We start from the raw sequence: 24,638 nt of genomic DNA, 5'->3' as shown, positions 1-24,638 counted from the left end.
TTTGAAAGGCAGTAGATTAAAATGTTCAGCTAACTGTTCAGAAAAGTCAAATATATTTCCAAAAACCCTTGCCCAGCCTCCATACATTAGCAGGAGAACAGAAAATATTACCACATGAAAGAAACTTAAAGTTTTCCCCATTCAGTACAAGAACTACAAGAGCACTGTCTTTGGTTGCAAAATGATATAACCTGCACCTCCCTTTCTCACCTACATCACAGATACAGAGCTATTGAGGCCCATTTTGGAGGAGTTCATAAGGTACTGGGTGGGGAGTAAGGTGTCCTGAGCCATGAATACCCAGTGTATATAGGAGGAACACATTCTTTTTTAAACACATCTGGAACTCAGTTTGTGACCAAGACTGGAAAGTAACAGGACAGAATAAACCTATTCTTGGCTTACCAGACACAGCTGCTCGACAGATGCAAAGTTCTGAGTGGACTGTATCTTGACACTAATATGAGACAATGTAGCCTCTGACTGACAACATAAGAGCAAGTGAAGGTTTTAGCTTCCACCTTTTATTATAAATTTTTGTATTGGTCTATAAACTGCAAACTCACTAAATATAAATATAAACATATGTTTATATTTTAGTAAGTTTGCAGTTTATAGACCAATATATCACATTTTCTCTGGGACAGTTAATTTCCATGGCCCATTGCTATCTAGGGGATAACGAACAGAATCTGCTCATTTACAATGTGGTGTTGCAAACTATACATAAACTGATGTTTGGGGTTTAGTCATGTGATGTGTGACTTTGACCAACAGGGATAATTACTTGATTTCCTTATGTTTTCCTAGTTTGTACTAAAATTTAAAATTCAAATACCATAATATTATGGGTCTGCTGATTGCAGAGTGACATTTCATAACTGATTTAATTCATTAGGGTAATATCACAGAGGCGTTTACATACTTACCTGCACTGTTCATCCATTCCATCTGAATCACGGCTAATGTCATCGCTCATATAATATTTGAAGCAAGTCTGCAAGGAAATAGTTGGACAAAGAATTTTTTCAGTTCAAGTCAGATGCAATTTCATCTAATGAATACATTAAAGTCAGACTCTTAAAAAATGTTTTTAGAATTTCAGATTACAGTCTATAAATGAACACTAGAAACCTCTTTAAAATGTTCTCTCCCATTTTTACCTACAGTTTACAAATCTGAACCTAATCTTGGCTAAAATTTCCAAAGATACAGCAGCTTTTAAACAATGACACTTCTGAACAATGGTACAGGACTTATTTGAAAATTAAATATATTTGCCTTCTTTTGAAGGCCACAGGTTTTTCATATTATAATACTTACAAGTTGAATATTGCTTTTTATATTCAGTTAAGGTCTACGCTTATGTATAAATAGCTACATTGGTGAGGAGTGTTAAAAAACCCAAAGCCTTGACGAACACAGCTAAACCAACAAAACCCTCAGTGTAGCTGCAGCTATGTTAATGGAAGTGGGCTTCTAATGTCACTTGGAGAAATGGTGTTCCCCCACAAAAGAAAAATTCTTTTGGAGTAGGTATTCTGTATAGTTACAGCAAAGACAGATGATTCAGAAATTAACAAGAAATGCCAGAAAATAGGAAAACTTCCACATTATGAGATATTGAAAAATCTCAAACTATTTACCTTAGTTAGGACACTAATAATACAGGCATAGAAAATAATGAAAGAATTCTTGATCTGATCCCTTCTCATCTATTTATATATTTTAGAGATGTGTGTCTGTAAATCTGTGTCTGTGAGGGAGTCTGTTCAATAACTCCTAAACTGTAAGAGCTAGCAATACCAAATATGGTAAGCCACTTCCTCTTATCCTGACAAAGCAAGGTCAGCATCTGGTTGTGCCAAGAAAACAGGAAGTGCTGGGACTGGGACTATTTTCCATAACATGCAAAGGGAAAGGCACAGAGAGGAGGCATGTGATACTGGGAGTGACCCACAGGGGAGAGCTATACTGCAGAAGGACCACGGGGGGCAGTCACACCACCAAGCAACTAGCCAACAGGAATGGGGGCTTTACTATCTTACCTGCCACCAGACCAGGTAAATAGCCCCCTCTGCCCCAAACTCCCCAGCACTTGGCCACATCCCCTGATGGCTGGGAGAGCTGAGGGGGGAGATGGGGAAGAGGCAGAAGACCCATGCCAGTAATGGAGGCAAAGACAGAAGGTCCATGCCAGCCAGGGAGAAGTGGTGGAAGGACTGAGGAGTGAGACAGAAGACCTAATAACCAGTATAATTCGCTGCCATAAGACAATCAAAATTGACGAGTTTTGGAAAGGATTCAGAGCTCTCCTGGAGTTTGGAAGCAACACTCCTTGAGGACAAGTTATTCTGTAGCTACTTTCTATAGAATATTTGTAATTTCATCAAAGGCAGTTGGTACTGGTCCTCTGACAGAGTCAGGATACTGGACAAGACGGACCTCAGTTCAAATCCAGTGTGTCAATTCTTAAGGATATAGTGATCAACTAAAATACCAAAAATCCAAATATTGCCGAGAACGCAAACCCTTATATGCCACTCCAGGAGCTTGAAGGCACTGACACAACAAGACAAGGTTGAATTTAAGCCACCCTCCTTCAAAGGCTTTCACATATGGACATGATGGAATGGACATGGCCTGGAGATGATCTACCCATAGTGGTCAGTGCTATAGAATTCTGGACTGTAGCACAGCCCATATATAGCCAATGGGAAAGCTGCCATAAGTTAGAAGGGACTAAGTTGTTACTCTAATTTATATCAGGGCTGTTTGAGCCCCAAGCAGCTGCCTAATTCCAATGGTGCAAAGAAGCCTCTGAAGTCATTTTTTCTTCCTCACCTGGGTTCTGAGCCTTCTGTGCTATGGCTCTTAGGAGAAGCAGACTATGACCTGGAGCCCCTTATAGCACATAAAATTGTGGCAATTGTCTATTGAGATACTATCTCACTGGCTAGGGCTGTGGTCCAACCAAGTGCCAAATTCAAGTGTCTGTACTTGACATTGGGTGGCCGGGATAGGTTGGGTATGCTGCTTGTGTACCACCCACCTCACTCTATGGCAGATGCTCTGCTCGAGCTGGCCGACGTGGTCTCGAGGTGGCATTGAGGACGCCGAGGCTTTTGGTCTTGGGGGACTTTAATATCCACGCCGAGGCTGTTTTGTCTGGTCTGGCCCAAGATTTTATGGATACCATGACCCACCCTAGGATTATCCCAAGAAATAAGTGACCCAACACATGTTGCAGGTCATACGCTCGATTGGTTTTTTGGACTAAGGGAGATACAGTTCTTGGGATAAGGGATATGGCTACACTCCCTTTCTCATGGACTGATCACTACCAGGTCAAGTTTAGACTATCTGCTGACCTTCCCCTCCACAAAGGGGGAGGACCAATTAAGATGATCCGCCCTCAGAGACGGATGGATCCGGAGGGTTTTCTGAGGTCCCTGAAGGATTGTTCAGCCATTATGGCAAATAGTTCTGTAGATACCCTAGTCAATACATGGAACACCGAGGTAGCCAGGACAGTTGATATGACTGCTCCTAAGCGCCCTCTTCGGACCAGTCGAGCCAAGTTTGCTCCCTGGTTTTCTAGGGAGTGATAGCAGCAAAACAGTCTGTGCGACGGCTAGAACACTGCTGGAGGAGAACTAGAGCTGAGTCTGATCAGCTGTGGATTAGAGCTGAACTGCGAGCTTACTCTGTGGCGGTGCTGACAGCGAAGAAAAGCTACCTCTCCACCCGTTTTGCATCCACACAATGCCGTCCAGCGGAATTGTTTCGAGTAGTGCAGGGCCTGTTGCAGTCTCGCACTCATGACGAAATAGAGGAGCCTTTGGCCCCTGGCTACAATCTGTTTGCAAAGCATTTTGCTAATAAGATCGCCCACATCCGGTTGGATTTAGACTCTGGCTGCTGTGTAAGTGGGGCACAGAATGTGTTGAGTGCACCACCCAGTCTTTTTTCTCTGGATCAGTTTCAGCTATTGCAGACTGAGGATGTGGACAGGGTGCTTGGAGGAGTGCAACCAACCACGTGCTCACTTGAACCCTGCCCTTCATGGCTTATTAAATCTAGCCAGGGAGGGATAACTGCCTGGGTCTTGGGGATTATTAATGCATCTTTTATATCTGGTATGGTTCCTGCTGCCTTGAAAGAGGCAGTGATAAAACCACTACTCAAGAAGATCTCCCTGGACCACATGACAAATAACTATCGCCCAATTGCTAATATTCCCTTTTTGGGCAAGGTACTCGAGAGGGCAGTGGCGTTGCAACTCCAAGCTTTCTTGAAAGAAACAGACTACTTAGATCCATTTCAGTCTGGCTTTAGGCCTGGTTTTGGAACTGAAACAGCCTTGGTCGCCCTGGTAGACAATTTACGCCAGGAGATAGACAAGGGGAGTGCATCCCTGTTGATTCTCCTAGACCTCTCAGCAGCTTTTGATACCATTGACCATGATATCCTTCTGAGACGCTCAGCAGAGTTGGGTATTGGAGGCACTGTTTTGCAATGGTTCCGGTCCTACTTGTCAGGATGCTTTCAGAAGGTGGAGCTAGGGGGCTGCTATTCGACCATGTGGTGATTGTGCTATGGGATCCCGCAAGGTTCCATCTTGTCCCCTATGCTGTTTAATATCTACATAAAGCTGCTGGGAGAGCTCATAAGGAGTTTTGGAGGACGGTGCCATCAATATGCAAATGACAACCAGCTCTATTTTCCTGTGACATTAGAACCAGGTGTGGCAATGACTGATATAAATCGGTGTCTGGAGGTAGTGATGGTTTGGATGAAGTCAAATAAGCTGAAGTTGAACCCAGATAAGACTGAGGTCCGGTGGATCAGGAGGCCATCTGTGCGTGAATGTGGCATGGCACCTGTTCTAGACAGGGTTACTCTCCCCCTGAAAGAACAGGTACGCAGCTTGGGAGTCCTCCTGGAACCTTTCTTAACATTGGAAAATCAGATTTCTTCGGTGGCCAGGAGCGCCTTCGGGCAACTTCGTTTAATCTGCCAGCTGTGACCCTTACTGAACAAACATGACTTGGTCACAGTGATCCATGCTCTTGTTACATCCTGACTGGATTACTGTAGTGCACTTTATGTAGGGCTGTCTCTAAAGAGCCTTTGGAAACTTCAACTGGTCCAGAATGCGGCTGCTCGAGGTTTAAACAACACTAGTTATACGGAGCACATTATGCCAGTGCTTCAGCAGCTGCACTGTATATTTCCGGGCACAATTTAAGGTTTTAGTTATGACCTATAAAGCCTTAAATGAGTTGGATCCAGTGTATCTGAAGGACCGTCTTCTCCCATACGAACCTGTCCAGGGATTGAGGTCAGCTGGGGAGGCTTTGCTTCGTGTTCCTCCACTTGTGAAGATAAGATTAACATCTACACAGAACAGGGCATTCTCAGCTTTTGCTCCCAGGCTGTGGAATTCTCTTCCTCGGGATATACGCATGGTGCCAACGCTAGCGTTGTTCCGGCGTCAGGCTAAAGCCACCCTTTTTACTTGTGCTTTTATTAATGTTTGAGTCTGTATGTGTGTGTCCCTCCTCTCTATATGTTTTTAAGCTCGTTATGTCCCTCTGAAGTCTCATATTTTAAATTCTCATATTTTAAATTTTTATATATATATTTGTATTTTGTTTGTTTGTCTGTTCTTGTAAGCCGCCTTGAATATTTTAAATAGAAAGGTGGGATACACATATTTAAATAAAATAAATAATAATAAAACCATAAACACCAAAATTACAGTAGTTTTATGATATAGTCCAAATTCATTAATTTTTTTTAAAATAAATTCCAAAGAAACCACAATAAATTAAAGATGTGATATATAAGCTTTATACAAGTAAACTTCACATTGTAATTTTTTTTTCTTTTTCTGATATCAGTTTGTAAAGTTTAACAGGTTAATAAGAGAAAACAATCTACACAAAACACAAGGGGTGACAGAGGTCTTTTAATACCATACACTGTTTATTACATACCTTACAGATAAGGACTTTCAGTGTAGGATGTCTATAGATTGAATCCTTTTGAAAATGGTTCACCTGTTGCCCACAGGCTGTACAGCTTACAATTCCATGCAGTCCTTCCTCTATAGAGGATTATAAACCACATATTAGGTTTTTTTTTTTAAAGAAACGTGTAAACAACGAATATGTTTCCTTCTTAAAACATTTTAGTTTGTCAAATTTTTGTTTATCTGAAAACCCACTCCAAAGCTATACCACGCATCTTTAAAGGAAGCCTTCTATTTCACTGATGTCTTTTAAAGGCTAATTAAAAGGTAGTTGGTCACTATCTACTTTCTGGATAAAATTCACCCAGGGGAAAGAAAACCTTCCTTTGTGACATTATGCATGTGGATTAAACTGTTATTTTATGAGGGCATATCTGACTTGCCAATAAAAACACATTTAATCATGGTTCTACATTGTACATTAAAATCCCACAACTTTCAGTTATTCTTCATAAAATACTACTGCAGTTCATAAATAAACATTTTAACTATATTTCTTTCCAATTTTTTAATTAATTTTTGAATGAGAAATAAGAAAAACAAGTCTATGAAACAAGTTAAAAACATAAGAATCCTTTTTGATGTCATCTGAAACTCTTGCATTATGTAGTCTCAAAATAGATTAAGACAATTCTTTGAAGCAATTGTACAAGATCTCCAGACCATTCTGGTCAAAACACTGTTCTGGAAGTCCACATTATCTCGTCACCTTCAAACATTGTCTGTATTTAAAATGATAGTTTGACAAAATACTCCTACACTGGGAGTAGCAACTGCTCCAGTTTTCCAGTTGGTTTAATCCTGTTTACTGTGGTAGGACTTCCACCTGCAGTGGGGTCTTTTAGAACAAACTGTTGAATTTGACATTTTTTATTCTTACTTAAAAGCAGTAACACTACCATGAAAAATGGGAAGCCACCTGAGAAACCTCACAGTCACTGTTTTAAGCTGGTATCAAACAGTAAAGAAGGAGAAGGCTGCCAGGTGCTTTATCTCAACTGCAGTATGCCTGCATCATCAGCTCAGGAGGCTGTAATTCCAAGAATGAGACTTTGTTCAAAGCCTTTAAAATACACATAGAATCAAGCAAATACCAAAAAGAGTTCAGGAACCTACTGAACTTTTCCAAAGTGACATACAAACCATTAGCAAAGATTCAGAGATTTTGAAAATGAAAACAGATACTTAAAAGGACTGAGAACCTATTAGGCTTAAGTAAAGAGAAATAAACTTTACAAAGCAAGAGGAAAATAACAAATCCCTCATTCAGAGCCAGAAATATTCAGCTGCTGGGTACAAAGAGGATTAACTGACTTGAGAAAAGAGATTTACTCACCTCGTACAGTAACTACTGTTCTTCGAGGTGTATGTCCCAGTGGGAGCTCCACGCAAGGTGTAGGGATGTCCCGGAGCCATGGAGAGGAGCTTTTTCTAAGCAGTGACTGCAAGTTCCTCTTCTCCATTCAAGTAATTAGGACTCCGAATAAAGGGTAGAGAGGGTCATGGAGCACCCACGGGGACATACACCTCCAAGTACACTCGTTACTTCATGAGGTGAGTAACTCCCTTTTCTTCTTCAGGTGATTTCCCCATGGGTGCTCCACAGAAGGGGACTAGCAAGCAGTATCCAACAGGATGGTGGGAATCAGAGTCACTGCTGAGAGACTGCAGATAACACCACCACAGTCAGTGCTGAATCAGCAGCCAATTGTGGCATAATGGCGTAATGCCTAGAGAAAGTATGGTCTGAGAACCAGGTGGCTGCCCTGTAGAAGCCTTTAAGTGGTATGTTGGTAAGGAAGCCCATGGAGGTTGGAGCTGCACAAGCAGTGTGTGCCTTCCATAGAATCATAGAACTGGAAGAGACCTCAGAAGGTCATCAAGTCCAGCCCCCTGCTCTAGGCAGGACCAATTCCAACTAAATCAACCCAGCCAAGGCTTTGTCAAGCCGAGACTTAAACATCTCTAGGGATGGAGACTCCACTACTTAGACTCCACTACTTCTCTAGGTAACCCATTCCAGTGCTTCACCACCCTCCTAGTGAAATAGTTTTTCCTAATATCCAACCTGGACCTCTCCCACCACAACTTGAGACCACTGCTCCTTGTTCTGCCATCTGTCACTACTGAGAACTGCCTCTTTGAAACCTCCCTTCAAAGTCCCCTTCGTCCTTCAAATGAGTTTGCAAGGGCTTGTTGCCGAGGGCATAGCAACGTAGTATGCAGGATGAGACCCATTTGGAAATACATTGCATTGAGATAGGCGTGCCCTTTGCGTGTGGTTCATATCCACTGTACGAGCGTGAAGATTTATGGAATGACCATCTTCTGTCTATATAGAAGGTCAATAGCTCATCGTATGTCAAGTGTGTGGAACATGGCATCCCTGTGATCGGATGCATGAGGTTTTGGAAAGAATGCTGGTAGCACTATAGGTTTGTTGATGTGGAAGGACGTGAACATTTTGGGTAAAAATGTTGGGTGTGGGCATAACGTAACTTTGTCCTTAGTGAAGACTGTATACGACATCTACCAGGACAGCCCCTATTTCATCAACCCTCCCTGCGGAAGTGATGGCTGTAAGGAATAGCACCTTCATTAGTAAAAACTGAAGTGGGCAAGTGGGTCAAGATTTCGAAAGGAGGTCTCATGAGACAGTCTAAGACAAGATTTAGATCCCATGTAGGAGGAAAGGACAAAAAAAGGTTTTGGAGACCCTTCAGAAATCTTCTCATTGTGGGGTGTGCAAATAGATGAGCCATCTATGCGTTCATGAAGACCTGATGTCGCTGTAACGTGTACCTTCACAGAGGGACCTGATAGACCCCCGGTTTTAAGATAATGTAGATACTTGTGAATCTGAAGGAGCAGTGCGGTGCAAGGATCCACGTGGGACAAGTGACACCAGGCTGAAAATCTTTTCCATTTTTGTATGTAGGTAGCTCTGGTGGATGGCCTTCTGCTCTGTAGGAGGATTGCTTTTACATGATCTGAACATAGGAATTCCATTCTCTGGAACCAGAGAGGAGCCACACGTGAAGTGTCTGTGGTTGGAGGTGGAATAATCTGCCTCTGTTGTGAGATAGATGTCATGACAGGATGGGAGAGGATATGGCATGACCACAGACACTGGGTGCAGAAATGGGAACCAGGTCTGTCTGGCCCATGATGGTGATGATAGTATGACTAGAGCTTTGTCCATCTGGATTTTGTGTAGAACTTTGGGTATGAATGGAATAGGCAGGAAGGCATAGTGCAGTGGCTCATTCCAACAGATGAGGAAAGCATTGCCCTGAGATCCCTTGCCTAGACCAGCTCTCGAGCAAAACCGAGGACACTTGGTATTGTTGGGAGACATGAAGAGGCCTATAGTTGGGACTCCCAAGCAGTAAAAAATGGAGATGAGTATGGCAGGGTGTAATTCCCATTCGTGGTCAGAACTGAAATTGCAGCTCAAGGCATCCGCCCAAACATTGTTTATTTCAGGTAACTATGAGGCCTTCAGGATGATACCATGATAGATGCACCAATTCCAAAGGCAGATCGCTCTGGCACACAGTGACAGGGAGTGCGCTCCTCCAAGTCTATGTAAAACATGGTTGTCATGTTGTCGGTAAGTATGTGAACAGTCTGGTCAGCAATGAGGGGAAGGAAATGATTGCACGTATTCATCAGTGCCTTGAGCTCAAGAAGGTTGATATGTAGTGAGGAGTTGTGTGTTGACCCCCTGCCCTATACAGCGTGTTGAAGGATATATGAGCTGGGATGTACAAGGGAGGCGTCTGTGATGATCTGCTTGGATGGTTCAGGCTGGTTGAAGGGGACGCCTGTTAGAAGGTTGGTGGGAATTGTCCACCATATAAATGAGTCCAGCACCTTCTCTGGGAGCATGACCTGTTTGTTCGGGGGGAGGGAGGGCCAGGCCTGTAAACTGACACTATCCAGTGTTGTAGGGCTCTGAAGTGAGCATATTGCATGACGTAGGCAGTAGCAGACATGTGACCCATTATTTGGAGGCAGGTAAGAACCGTAGTGGTAGGAGTGGCTAGTAATATCGTCACGAGATTGCATAGTGCCAAAAACTGATGAAGCGGGAGATAAGCTCTGGCTGTCAACAAATGGAGGTGGGTCCCAATTAACTCTATTCCCTGTGTGGGTAGCAGGATCAATTTTTGCTCATTTATTAGGAGGCCCAGACAGTTGAATGGTGTTAGAGATCATGTCAGCAGCAGCCCTGATATCGGCCTTTTATAAGACTTTTATAAGACAGTCGTCTAATTATGAGATGATGACGATGCCATGTTGACGCAGATAGGCTGTGACTATGGCCAGGACCTTTGACAAGACCATGGGGGCTGGTGATAGGCCAAGGGGAGGACTCTGTATTGGTAGTGGTCGTCTCCCGCAGTAAATCGAAGGTACTGTCTGTGTGATAGGTGTATGGCGATGTGAAAGTATGCATCCAGAAAGTCAAGGGCTGCGAACCAGTCCCCTTTGTCCAAATCTGGTATAATTGATGTCAGTGTCACCATTCTGAAGCGTTGTTTCCGCTGATATTTTTTCAGTTTGCTTAGATCTAGTATGGGTCTTCATCCACCTGTGTGCTTTTGTCAGGAAGTATTTGGAATAGAATCCTCTCCCACAAAAGGGTTGGGGGACCCTCTCTATTTCTCAGATTTCCTGTCTGAGAAGCATCTCGTGAGAGGGGTTCCTGAAGAGGGACGAGGAAGGGGGATGGGCAGGGGGAAGCGATGTAAAGGGAATGGTGTATCCTATGCAGATGATCTCCAAGACCCATTGATCTGAAGTTATGACATCCCACTGATGGTAAAAGGGATAGAGTCTGTTGGTGAAGAGATGGTACTGGTTTGTTGGCAGAGGTAGAAGTGGGAGGTCGGGCAGGCCCCCGACCAAATCCTCAAACCTGCTGTTCTGTTGCCTGGGAGCCCAAGGAGCGGGTTGGAGATGGGTGTCTCCTCTGAGGGAGTTGTCTAACGTGACTGTAGTCATACTGTCTTTGCTGGACATGGTTGTAGTGGCTGTCCCTATTTTTGTTGTATGGGATATAATGCCTTTGACGGTATGGCGGGTATACATGCCAAGCGTATGGAGGGTAGTGCAGGAGTCCTTGCTACTGTGTAAGACTTTGTCCATGGTAGCTGCAAAAATCTTGATCTTATAAAAGGGGAAGTCTTCAACCTTGAATTGGAATTCTTTGGGTACCCCGGCTGATAAAAGCCAAGAGGCTCTTCTCATCACCATGGCTGTAGCAGTTGCCCTGGCTGACTTGTTGGCTACATCTACTGCAGAAAGGAGTGCTGTACAAGCAATCAAATGACCCTCATGTATGACTGACCTAAGAATGGAACTTTTGTATTCAGGGAGATGTTCCATCAAAAAACGAGGAGTATAGGGTCTTTTGAAAAAGCACCCTGTTGTCGAAAAAAAGGTATCTAAACCGTGGTTTCAGTTTTGATATGGCACTTGTTCAAAACAGCACCATGACGCAATTGTGCAAATGAAGCTCGGGATATTTATATCCTCACTTCATTTGCGCTTTCGAAACGTCTAATTTACATCCCTCTGCCGACAGAGTAGTGTAGTTAAGACGTAGCCTGAGAGCTCCATTATTGCCTCAATTAGGAGTGCAATTCTTCCCTGTGAAGAGGGGTGGATATTTTTCATAGGTTGGTGCTGTTTATCCTCCACTTTCTAGAGGTGGATCTCTTGTGTTGTTGCCACCCACTTAAACAACTCCTGAAATTTTTATGTCATCCAACGGGTGAGTATCGTTCGGTATCACCGCCTCTTCAAGATGTGAAGGAGCATGGTCGGGGGCAAATCCACTTGGCATAACTCAGTATGTTCGTCAGAGAGTTGACCTTCCTCCTCTTCGTCGGAGTCTGCAGTGACTGGCACAGTGCGAGACGGGATGGGTGGAGGCAGTCTCCTTCTCGAGGTAGAGGATGAGGCATCTTTTCCATACACCCCAGTGGTCCCGCAACACCCAATGGGGTGGGTAGTGGGGTGGAGGGTACAGCCACTTCGAGTACCAAGGAGGATATGGTGGCTTATTATGGTAGTAGTAAGGATGGCAAAATGTAGTAGCAGACGAGTTCTGTGAGGAAAAAACACTATTGGTCCCTCCAATTAAAAGCATCCTGTTCTGACGGTTCAGGAAATCTGGGATAACATGGAAAGAGTCTTGAGGAGGGCAGCATTGGGGAAGCTCCTCTGGAGCACAGGGGTGAAAGCTGTCATATTCAATCTGCGCCTGCATCATGTTGAGACTGAGCTGGAGCCTCCATGGGGGGAGTGATAGTTTCGCATCTAAAGCCCATTCCTTATGCGAGGGCTTTTTAACTGTCTGCAGCATAGGTGTCGGTGCCGCGTCTGATCATGAGTGCCAGGAGGAGCTCTCTGGTGTTGAGGCTGATTTTTTCGGCACCGAGGCTGAGCGCGACTTGGAGAGCACAGTGCTGGTCCAAGCAATTGATTCCCCAGTGCCAGGGATGCTCATCTTGTCCCCTCTAGGCACTCAGAAGGCTAGTGTAGGGAGCAGGGACTTAGACAGGGATGGTCCCTTTTCAGCCCATCTGTGCGGTCATGGTGAGGCAGCTCTCTTTCTTGCTGACTCTGCTGCTGGTAAAGAGGCTTGGGAGCATTCAGGCTGCATCACCTTGTCAAATATAATCATGCGGAGGCAAAGCTCCCTGTCTTTTCTTGCTCTCTGAGAGAATGGCAGAGCTCGCATTTCTGGGGTACATGCACTTAGAAGATACAGTCCGCATGTTTATCCGAGACCAGCATCGGCTCCTGGCACAAGTGGCATTTCTTAAGCCAGATGAACCCGGTATTGTTCTGTCTGTCAGGGTCATAATGAGCGTTCTATTGGGGGTTGCCCCTGTGACCGTTACTGCCATTAAAGCTATGTTGTTAAAAAATGTTTTTCTGCTTTTCTTCTCTCTCTTTTTTATTTTATTTTATTTTTTTTTTAAAGGAAGGGAGTGGCTGGGTTAGCAGCTGCCTGCAGACAAGCACCTGCCAAAGCGGGGAGTCCGCGATAGGCTGACAGAATTTTGTTTTTGTTTTAAAACAGGAGGAAGCAAAACTTAGCAAATAGATAGAGAAAGCGAAATGGGAGGGTTTCTCACTCTCCCTCAGGAGAAGCTGAGGAAAACGAAGAGCTCCTTCCATGACCAAGGAAGGTATAAGAGGAACTGAAGGGGGGAGTGACCCCGTGCACGAAGCACCAAGCTGAGCACAGCTCAAAGCTCCCCACACAAACACGGCTCGCAGACGCTGCTTGAAAAAGCTCTGCTCCATGGCTCCAGGACATCCCTACACCTTGCATGGAGCACTCATAGGAACATTACCCAAAGAAGAATATTCTAGGATTTTTAGAACAAAGTACTTGATATGAAATGGAAAGGGCATTTCAACCAACTCTGACCCATATTCAGGCTTAGGATAGGCTTTGTAGAATAAATACAGCAAATCAGTTTTTTGGCCCCTCTTGTATACTCTTGGCTTTTCATTTCTTTGGCTAACAAGAAACACATTTTTGTGACTGATGAAAAATAAATTATGTATGTATTTATCTATGCTGGTACGTAAGTCCTCAACACCACACAACAGGATATACAAGTTTGACTTGCTCAAGCCCATTTTTTCCCAAGTACTAGTCTAGTGACAAAGATGTATGGTGTTTTACCATGTGGAACTGCAAATTAGATTTGAATCAGAATCAGTATATTATCCTTAATTTTCACAAGATTGCAAGATTTCTTAATTGACAATTCAGCTTACCAGGAAGAGGACTAGGAACATTTGGCTGATATTTTCACTTTTTAAACACTATTCAAGACCACATCCATAAAAGGAATACAGGCCAGTTGCACCATTTCTTTAACATCTCAAACATTTTGAAGATTTTATCCCTTCTATAGTGTCTAAACTTGTTCTTATAAAGGACAAAATCAGAAAAGAAAAAAACCCTGTAGTTTTATAACACCTTTTATAATACTGGTTTGAACCCAAACATTTCTGGCAGCAAAATTTCACAGTTGACATCATGTTATAAAGGAACTCCATGCACTCAAGCCTCATCCTTTAGGACCTTTAGCTTGATTCACTAGATTGATATGAACACAAACTCTGTGGCAGATCAGAGTGTGGAAGGCAGTTCTTGATGGAGATGCACCTCTTTGAAAACTGTAATTAAAATTCTGAATTTCATCTAGATATCCTTTGTTGCCAAAGCCAGGTATGAAGTATATATTTAATATTCTCTTGCTGAGAAGGTAAATCGTCATATCCTATACTAAGGTGGGAGCCGGATACAGCCTATTACAATACTGTAGAATAGTGTAGATGACCATGACAAGATAGGAATCAGAGAAGAATATTTTCATTAGTATATCTGGTCAGTGATTTTATACATTTGTTATTATCCTTCTTGTACTTTCATAATTATCAGCAGTACCTGCATTTGTTTTCATTCAATCTATACTACAAAGTTACACTATTCTTTAAATAAAGGTTACAAGGTCTGTGTTCTTGTTGAAATGGTTTATATCACTACCAATAAAAATATTTCAATTTAAAAAGGTCATATCTTATCTGCATGTCTGCAGGCAGAAAAAGTCTCAAGAATATAAAGTTTAACAAAAACTTGTATTTTGAGAGAAAGGAGGAATAGAAGAACTAGAAGCTTCAGGGCAATCAGTAATGGAATACAGAGCCTGTCACAACATGTAGCCCAAGACAATAGTTGTCAAAAGTCATTACCAACAAATGAGCGGCTGGTATATAATGTGAGATGAGTTGTTTATCTCTGCCCACTACATAGTGGAATTATAACACAAAATATTACCAAAACTGTCCTTTTTAGGAGACAGCCCAAAGACACAATGGGCACTATCTAGAGCAGTAGTCATCAACCAGTAAATCAGGATAGAACAGTGGATCTTGGAGCCTCTGACAGGTGATCCTGACTCATTTGTCCAGGGAGCTATCAAGCGATGGCACTTCACTTGCCCCTCCACCGACTGTCATGCTGCTCCTTCCCGCTGCCTTAGAGCTGCCCCCCGGAAGCCTCCTGATTGCTGAACAGGGTGTGAGAGTGGAGGAGGCACTGATGTCGGGGTGTCCCTCCACCCCCCACTTCTATACCCTATCTCCACAGAGAGAAGGGGATGGAGGAAGTTTGGCAATGCAAATCTCTGTTACTCACACACTGTGTGTGCTTCTGTCGTTCTCAGAAACATAAAATATCCTTCACTCATCTCCCAACCCAAAACATACATGAGGGGTTGTTGTTTCTTTTACTACTTGCAAAGTGTGTTATTTTTGGTTTTTTACTGGTCTGTGCATTTCGTAATTTTAATTTCTCTCTCATGCTTAAATTTAATTCTTTGAGTAGTGAGTTCTAAAATGCCTAACCTGTCATGGCTGGAGTCATTATTCCTATGGAAATTTCTGCTCCTGGAAGTGCGGGGCATGTCCCTGCAGCCCCTGAGAAAGGCAGAGTATGGGGTCTCCACATGCTGTCCTTGCCTGCAGACACTATTCCTACAGCTCCCATTGATCAATAACGGGGAACTGTGCCCAGCAGAAGCTGTGGGCTCGGTGTCTGTAGATATGGGTCAGTACATAGCACAATGGACCCATTGCTGTATATACCAGCTGCTTTCAGGAGTGATGCAGAGCCAGGTCAGGAGTAAGCCTGCCTTGACTCCACTGCTCCATCATCCGGAAGCCATTTCAGTTAAACAGTGCCTAGCCAGAGCCTGCTTCCTAAACCCTGTCCCAGCCCTGAGCCACCTCCTGCCCCAGACACTAGTTCCCCTGCACCAAAACTCCCAGAGCTTGCACCCTGAAACTCCTCCTGGACTCCAATCCCCCGCTCTGGGCTACGCCCAGATCCCCCTCCCACACTCCAAACTCCGTGGCCCAAGACCAGAGCCTGCACCCCAACCCCTACCCCAGCCTCGTGAAAGTGAATGAGGATGAGAGAGAAAGGGCATGGAGTGAGCAGGGTGAGGCCTCAGAAAAGGGGTGGGACAGGGACAGAGCCTCAAGGAAGGGGCAGGAAGGAAGTGGGGCAAGGGTCACTGCACGTAAATTGAAAAAGTGATCTTGTGGTTATAATAGTTGGAGACCATGGATCCAGAGGTTAAAAGGCTAATGCACATAGGATCCCTCCAAAGCAAGGTGGACACATACTACCCTACCAGAATCGGAAAATCTGCACTGCTACAGACTGTGCTGTGTTTGTCTCATGGACAGACAGTAGGTTTTCATTCGCAAGGGTACCAAAATGGCAGTTTTCACAAGTACGACATTCACTTAAATAGATGTTAGAAAAAATAGCATTAAATTTCCACAAAGCAATAAATGCTATTTACTATGTAACATTTTACATAACATTGCACTTATAACTATGTTATTTATCTACACAAAGTGATCACTCACTATTCAGCAGAGAATGGAAAAAAACAGGAGGAACTACCCCCAAAGACAATAATACAAAGGCCTTGTCTATATATAAAATTGCACCATTTAACTGATGGTGTGTGTAGCCAGACAGACCAACCCCCCATATCATCCATCTTATTTGCCTCTCTGAAGCATACAGGGCAGAGAAGGAGCAGTAAAATCAGCATAGTCTATGCTGGCTCATCTGATCCTGAGAAGCTGAAAAAACAGATATGTGGAGAGCGATTAAGTCAATAAGCTGGCTTCGAGGCTGAGAGAACTGCCCCGGCTGGCACCCATGTTGATTCGAACACACACACACAGTCCCTGGGAGAGGAATTTCCCACTGAGAAAAGAATCCCCAGTAATTCCAATTTAGTTATCTCTCTTACAAGTGTAAATTAAGTTCACAACTCCCTTGTAAGAACTGGTCTCACAAAAGACAGACCAGCCCCATTTGGCATGACAGATAAGAAAGAGAAATACGTGACCCCATGAGTATAAAGGTGGTACAGCAGCACACTCTCTTTGAGTGTCATTCTACCCTCTACCTGCTGGTCGGGTTAGGTGTTTGACCTCCCGAGGTTCTATGGGGACGCCCACCTCGTATTTTCGTCTTTCCTAGGAATTGAGGGACCGGCCCTGGCCTGAATGCTGGAGTCGAGAGGCACAGAAGGGGGTAAAAATTGTACCTGGATGTGGTCCTCTGTCTTAAGTGTACACATAGAAAGAGTAAGCTGTTACTTGGTACCATTATTTCTATTTTTCTATATTTATCTTCTTTGTAACCATTTTTAAGATCTATATTTTGCTAGCAGATAAGAAATAGAACAATAGCCATTGCAACCATATGATTTATAAGCTTCCTCATAAACCTGTAACTGTTTAAGCTTTGACCTGACTCCTTCAGTTGCTGTAACAGAACCAAGCACAATTTAAAAGAACTTCAGCCGGTCTAAAGGGACAGTTATAGGAAGAGCTTGGGCATTTGGATCAGTGTCACTCCCAGGAGACAGGGTCCACTGGGGCACTTCTCAGCCTTTCCTGAGCTGCCCGCTGTGAAGGAACTCCCCCCCTCCCCTCCCCCACCCGTTCTAGCAGCTAAAATCTGAAGTGTAATAAGCTCTTCCTACACACTGGGGTGTCTGTTAGCCTGCTTGGCTACCCTCTGCGATGGGACCTCGGTCCTAGCAGTAAAGTCACGGACGTTAAACTCTCAGGGCTCCTTTCAGCCTCCTGGGCTGCCCGCTGCGACGAGACTTCGTGTCTTAGCAGCTAAAGACTTAGGAGACACACCCACACACACTGCCCTGACCGTCGGCTGACAGTGTGACAATTTAGTATCATCACATCTTTAGTTAAACCCATGCATCTCCTTAGTTTATAAAAGCTTAACAATTATGAGAGAAAATTAATGTCTTTCAGAATCAAAATTAAGAGGGAGTTCCTACATGAAGCAATATGGAATTTCCAGAAAGATGCATGAAAAACCAGAGTTGCTGCAAAATTATTCTTTCCACTTCCACTCACCCCTGGCATGTAGCAGATATGTTTATAGAAGCAGCTACCACCAAATTCTGCATCTATATAAATACACTCTATAAAATGGACAATAGAAGATTACTGTCCCCAAAATTGAATTCTCCAAATGCATTACTGCTGCAAACCCACAAGGTAGGAATCAGTTTCTGTTTCACACATACAGAATGGAAAGTGATTGTCTAGGAAGGAGTACTGCTGAAAGGGATTTAGGAATCATAATGGACTACAAGTTAAACATGAGTCAACAGAGTGACACTGTTGCAAAACGAAAACAACATCAACAAAAAATTCTGCTGGGGATGTGCTACAGTTACATCTTTTGTCCACCAGGAGCTGACGTGGCACAAGGACAACAGTTGCTTCCAGGTAGGAGCAGCCCCAGCTGCACATAGGGAAAAGAAGAGGCTCTGTTCCTCATAGCACAATCTTTGAGACCAAGTCAGGAGACATGTATGTGGGGAATAGACAGCATAAGGCACATAGGTCTGATGAGCAGGGAGTCATAGATGGATTCATAAAAGCTAATGAGAGGAAGACTGAGATGGGGTTTGAATGGGAGTGAGGGTACAAGGACGCTGAGGATGGGGAAGGAGATAGATAAGTGAAGGTGTAGGGACACATGAGCATAGAGGGAGAAAGGGGTAGAGTGGGGTTGCAAAGATACATGGGGACAGGGACGGTGAAGGACCACATAGGAGGGAGGTGGCTGAGTGCAGGTGCAGGGCCATATGGGTACAAGAGGGTAGAGTGACATATAGGGACAAGAGTAGATATGCTTGACTGAATGAGAGGGGCTGGCAGTCAGCCAGAATATGCACTGAGGAGGCTCCCTAACAATCCCATATTCCTCCTGCTCACATCCAACAATCCTTAAGGTTCACTCCCAGACCCCTTCCCTCTTCCTCAGCTCCTCTGTTTCCCACTCAGTCTCTAAAGCCTCTGCACAGTTTCTGAGTGCAATAAATATGTCTGTATTCTATTTCAAATGAATTTTTACTCAAAGTTCTGTATTAATATGCCCAGTAAGAAATCTATTTGTCAACAAATTTCCTCAATTTTTTTATACTCTGTATTGGTACAAACATACTTGCAGACAGGTATTTTCAATTCAATTACCATAATAATTGTAACAACTATGCTCATATTGTGCTATTTGACAAAGAACAAAGCCATTCTGCTGAATTTTAAAATGTGCAGAATTTTTAATTTTTTGGCACACAATTCCCTCAGGAATTATTTTAACAAGGACAGAAGCAATCCTCTCTACTAAACAAACCTTTTAATCTAGCTCTAGACTCAAAAGACTAATACGTTGTGAACTGAACACAAAGGAGATTTTTTTTTTCCAATGGAAAGTGGAGGCACTCAAGAACTTAAACTCAGGTCACTTCTATATAAATACCTAGAAGAATTTAGGAGCTTAACTTTAGCTTAAGTATCAACATTTTGACCTCTACTGAGTTCAAAACTGAATAATGGAGCATCATTAAATTGATGAAAAACTCTTTTTGAACTTCTAGGCAAAAGCTGAACATTTTTCTGATAGACACAACATCAGAAACTGATGTTAGGATGGAGGTGGTGTTTATGGCTAATCCCCCTTACGCTGTACTTTTGCCTGAAGTAATATTTTTTCCTGGCTCATAACTTGCTAGGAGATGGAAGAATTTCTTATTAGATCAAATTAACAGGCAATCTGTTAACTAAACATTTTTATATGTAATAACTTAGATGTCCAGTCTTATCTTTACTAGGATGTTCGGAAACTAAATGAAATCGGGAGAAAGCATGTGAGTCCTTTCACCCACAATACATCAATGCAAACCTCAATGATGGTCCTTAGCTGCCCTTGAACAAGATAAGATCAATAAATATAAATTTTTGCCAGGTTAAAACACAAACAACTTAATATAATCAATGTTTGCTCTGGTGAAGGAAAGCAGACCCAAGCCATGGAAAGCTTCACAGATGCCAAAGCCAGAAGGGACATTTGTGATGACCTATTCTGAAATCTTGCATAACACAGCTCCACAGGACTTCACTAAATTAATTCTTATTTCAACTAAACCACATTTTAAATCAAGACTGTAACTCTTCCTAAAACATTTCCATGATAAAACTGATCACAACCCTTAGCAAACTGTTTCGACAGTTAATTATCATCGCAGTTAAAAGGTCAACTATATTTTGAGACAATTTATTTCGCTTCAACTTCCAGCCACTGGATATTGATATATCTTTGTCTGCTAGAAGCAAGATCACTCTAGTATTAAAAGTCTCTTCCATACATAAGTACTTACAGATTGCGATCTAGTCCCAGTTCACCACTGAAAGCACAGTTCCTTTAGTCATTCTTCATGACTCTCCTCTGAAAAACTGAAGATGGTTCAACATCTTTCTTGAATTGTGGAGACCAAAAATAGACACAGTATTTCAAGAACTATTTCACCAAATCTAGACATACATGTAAAGTAACCTTTTTACTCCTGGATATTCCTTTTAATATGCATCCAAGGAGCACATTAGCCTTTTTGGTTACAGTGTTACACTGGGAGCATACATTTAGTTGATTATCCACCACGACTCTCAAATCTTTTCACAATCACGGTTTCCTAGGTTAGAGTCCCTTAATCTATAAGTATGATCTACATTCTTTGTTCCTAGATGTGTGACTTTATATAGGCCTGAACTGAAAAAACATATTTACGTAAGACCATTTTAGGAAGCAATCCAGATAAAGATGACACTGACAAGGAGTTATTATTGTACTACCCAAATCTTTGTGTAATTTGCAAACATTCTCAGAAATTCTGTTTTCTTTCAGGTTACTGATAAATGTTAAATAGAACCAATCCCCTGCCTGTTGATGATTCTTCATGTACTATTACATTTTTTGACCTATTAGATATTAAATGGATTAAAACTGTGTGCCGTTAATTTAATATCATTTTAGGTTTGTTTGTTTGTTTTTTAAGACACTGTATGATGTGGGCTCCCTTCTGCAACCTAAAAGGATGCTTTGTACTGCTGATGAATATTCCCATACTAGAAAAGATGCCCATCCAAAAACCAAGCTCCGAGGTAAAGAGTCTCTAGATCAGGAGGCTGTAGCCTTGTGCAGTGTTGAATAAGAACTTTCAGGAAAGATGACAGAAGAAGCAGGGAACACGATGTGGAGAAGGGGAAACCGCATTGGGGGGCCATAATGGGGACAATCAGAATAACTGTCACTCTCTCCCATATGATTTTGTGAAGGACACATGGCAGGACCAGCAAGGGAAGAAAAGGCCTATTTTATTTGGTCCAACCAGCAGCAGGCTAGGGCACTGCTTTGGGAAAGGGTGCAGAGTCTGCTACAGAGGAAGGCGAGAGGCCCTGGAGGTTTTTTGCCTTCCTCTGTAGCATGGGGTACAGATCACAGCTGGAGGATTCTCTGCATCTTGGGGTCTTCAAAGTATTTGAAGGCTTCAATATCTGAGATATAGGTAAGAGGATTATTCTAGGAGGAGTGGGTGAGATTCTGTGGCCTGCACTGTGCAGGGGGTCAGATTAGATGATCATAATGGTCCCTTCTGACCTTAAAGTCTATGAGTCTCCCCGCAGAGCAGTACTGGATGCATTTGTGTTGGCTTGAGAGGCAGAGTTGTCCTAGGCCAGTAACCCCCAGAAGTCAAAAGTGTAGGCAAATAAGGAGTCATGGAACTCCCATTCGTGTTCAATCATGAATTCCCTGATGCAAAGGTCCACAATTACAGTCTGAGTTCTGGGAAAATACGTTATGAACAACAGGATCTTATTAGCAATGTTTCAATCTGAAAACGAACCATTTCAACACAAACCACAGGTGACCTTGTGACCCCCTTGTTTGTAGATGTAGCAGACGCTGGTGGTGGTTGACATGATGAGAACTGGACGGAAACAAACAGATGGGTAAAATGCACAACATGATCTCTGTACTGTCCGAAGTTCCAGGAAGTTGATATACAGGCAGTCCCCGGGTTACGTACAAGATAGGGACTGTAGGTTTGTTCTTAAGTTGAATCTGTATGTAAGTCGGAACTGGCATCCAGATTCAGCCGCTGCTGAAACTGATCAGCAGCCGATTCCAGGAAGCCCGGGGCAGAGCAACTCTGCCCCGGGCTTCCTGTAGTCAGCCGCTGGTCAGTTTCAGCAGCGGCTAACTTGGGGACGTCTGGGGCAGAGCAGCTGCCAGGTTGGTCCAGTAGCGCCAAGGAGTGGTGCTGCGGGACCAACCGGCAGCGCCCCACCTGCTCTACCACAGGCCCCGGGCTTTGCTCCACGTCTCCCTGGTCTGCTGGGGGGGGGGGGGGCACTAGCTGTGTGTCCCCCCCGCCCCCAGCAGACCAGGGAGACGCGGAGCAAAGCGGCGGAGGACCCAGGCCAGACCGCGGCGCTTCCAGATCAGGGAGACGCCGAGCAAAGCCGCGGAGGACCCGGCCGGACCCGCGGCGCTTCCAGCTGATCTGGAAGCGGCCGCGGGTCCAGCCCCGGGTCCTCTGCCGCTTTGCTCCCCATCTCCCTGGTCTGCTAGCTTCCCCAGCAGACCAGGGAGACGGGGAGCAGCTTTTCTCGCCCCGGAGGAGGCGGGCGGCGGGACCAGGCGTCCCGCCGCTCCAGTCCTCCGGGGCAAGAAAATCCCCGTTCGTAACTGCGTCGGATCCGCGTAACTCGGGGACTGCCTGTATATGCAGGAGACCAAATCCCTTAAATCATGTGCTTACCCATGTGGGTGCCCTATCTGACAAGTGACACATCTGTGATGATCATCATGCATGGAGAGGATGGAAAGAATGGTATCATGGTATAGAACTGACCTGGATCTATTCATCACTTCAAGGAAGAGAAAACCTCATGGGAAACAGTTAACAGGAAGTCCTTAATGTGACATGTGAGAGAACAGGTCTTCTGAAGCCACAAAAGTAGGCAACAAAAAGCAAAGACAAGTGAAAGTGGTAACATATATGCAAGCCACCACATGGCCAAGAAAAGAAAGGAAAATCCTGGACTGAACAGACGGACTGGAAATCAGCTCTTAGAGGGTCTAGAATCTGTCCTCCGGTAAGTAAATGTATGCCAAAATTGTATGGACATGGGCCCCAATGAATTCTGGAGACCATATAAGATCCAAAGTTGGTTTTCAACATTTGCACTCATTTCCTATGGAGAAGTGGAGTGGGAACAGCATGGAAGTCAAGGAGCAACCCTCCCCTTTTCATTGTGTTGACAGCAGCCACTCAACAAGATAAGGGAATATAAGAACCCCATGGTGCTGGAGTGGGCTGCCACTAGCAAGAGAAGTTGATGATCCATGGAGCAGTGGTGAGTCCGAAGAGTAGAATCATACATTGGAAGTGACAAAGGCCTGCAGTGAATCACCTGTGGGCAGGATGGATATCCATGTAGAAGTAAGCATACTGCATATCAAGGCCCATAAACCGCATGCCTCTTTCTGATGAAGTAATCGTAGCTGCTGGAATGACTATATGAAACTCTGGCTTGCATATAAAAAGGTTGAAAAGAGAACTGTAAGATCAGTCTCCATCTGCCCTGCTTCGGGACTAGGAAGTAAGTGAAATAGAACCTTGCATCTACACTGGTCATAGGAACAGGTTTTATTGCTCTCCTTTCCAGTAGTGAGTCCATTTCTATAGCAAGTGTCAGAGGGGTAGCCGTGTTAGTCTGAATCTGCAAAAGCGACGAGGAGTCCTGTGGCACCTTATAGACTAACTGAAGTGTAGGAGCATAAGCTTTCGTGGGCAAAGACCCACATGCATCTGACGAAGTGGGTCTTTGCCCACGAAAGCTTATGCTCCTACACTTCAGTTAGTCTATAAGGTGCCACAGGACTCCTCGTCGCTTTTTCTATAGCAAGGATACTGTAACGACACTGGACCCTGAGGCCAAAGGATGTAGAAGAGGTAGCACCATGAACTCAATCATATTGCTATGCCATTTATCTATTGTTACTGCATTTCAAATCAGAGTGAAAAAAATGATTATTTTTTAAAAGTAAGTTCTTTATATAAAAATCAAATTTGATGTGAAAAAAAATCAATGCAATAAATTTCTCTCTCATTAAAAAAGTAAGTTACAGTTAAATCTCAAAAATGCTAAACCTACACCTATAGCCTCATAAAAATGAATAGCCTTTCCAGTCTAACTACAAGCTCTTGTTTCTTGAAAATTCTGGGCTTTCACTTTCTGTTTCTCAGCAGATGAAAGCCATATGTGCAAAGAAAGATACATGCTGGATAGGATTGTTGCTTTGTGCTTATGTGGTGGAAGGTGGGCCAAGTGAGGCAGAAGAGTTAAGACAGTCTTAAGACTGATCTTGGGGTCTGTGCAGCACTGCCCCTTTGAAACACTGCCACAACATTTCAAAGGGTAGTGCCGCCCGGAACCAGGGCAAGTGCTGCACAGCTGATCCCGAGGACGGTCGGGCCCAGTCGGGCGCTGGGGGAAGCCTGGTGGCCTGTGTCGAGACCGGCACTGATGAGGCAAGCGGTACTGGTCCCACAGGCGAAAGTCCCGCTGCATAAGTGGCTGGAGCCGTCCGGTC

General features: G+C 43.8%; 1 protein-coding gene across 7 annotated transcripts in view; it reads right to left on the bottom strand.

Annotated features, from left to right (window-relative positions):
- ATRX (ATRX chromatin remodeler) overlaps positions 1 to 24,638 on the bottom strand; it is a 203,891-nt gene that overhangs the window by 117,161 nt on the left and 62,092 nt on the right. For all 7 annotated transcript variants that reach the window (XM_089781856.1, XM_006136187.5, XM_006136189.5 and 4 more), the window contains 2 exons: positions 6,003 to 6,112; positions 930 to 997 (listed from right to left, as the gene is read on the bottom strand). In XM_089781856.1, the coding sequence (XP_089637982.1) occupies positions 930 to 997; positions 6,003 to 6,112 (178 nt within the window). The remainder of the gene's footprint in view (positions 1 to 929; positions 998 to 6,002; positions 6,113 to 24,638) is intronic.

The sequence above is a fragment of the Pelodiscus sinensis genome, chromosome 13, assembly GCF_052426305.1.
Source record: "Pelodiscus sinensis isolate ZL-2025 chromosome 13, ASM5242630v1, whole genome shotgun sequence".
NCBI lineage: Eukaryota > Metazoa > Chordata > Testudines > Trionychidae > Pelodiscus > Pelodiscus sinensis.
This window is presented reverse-complemented; position numbering and strand designations above follow the sequence as displayed.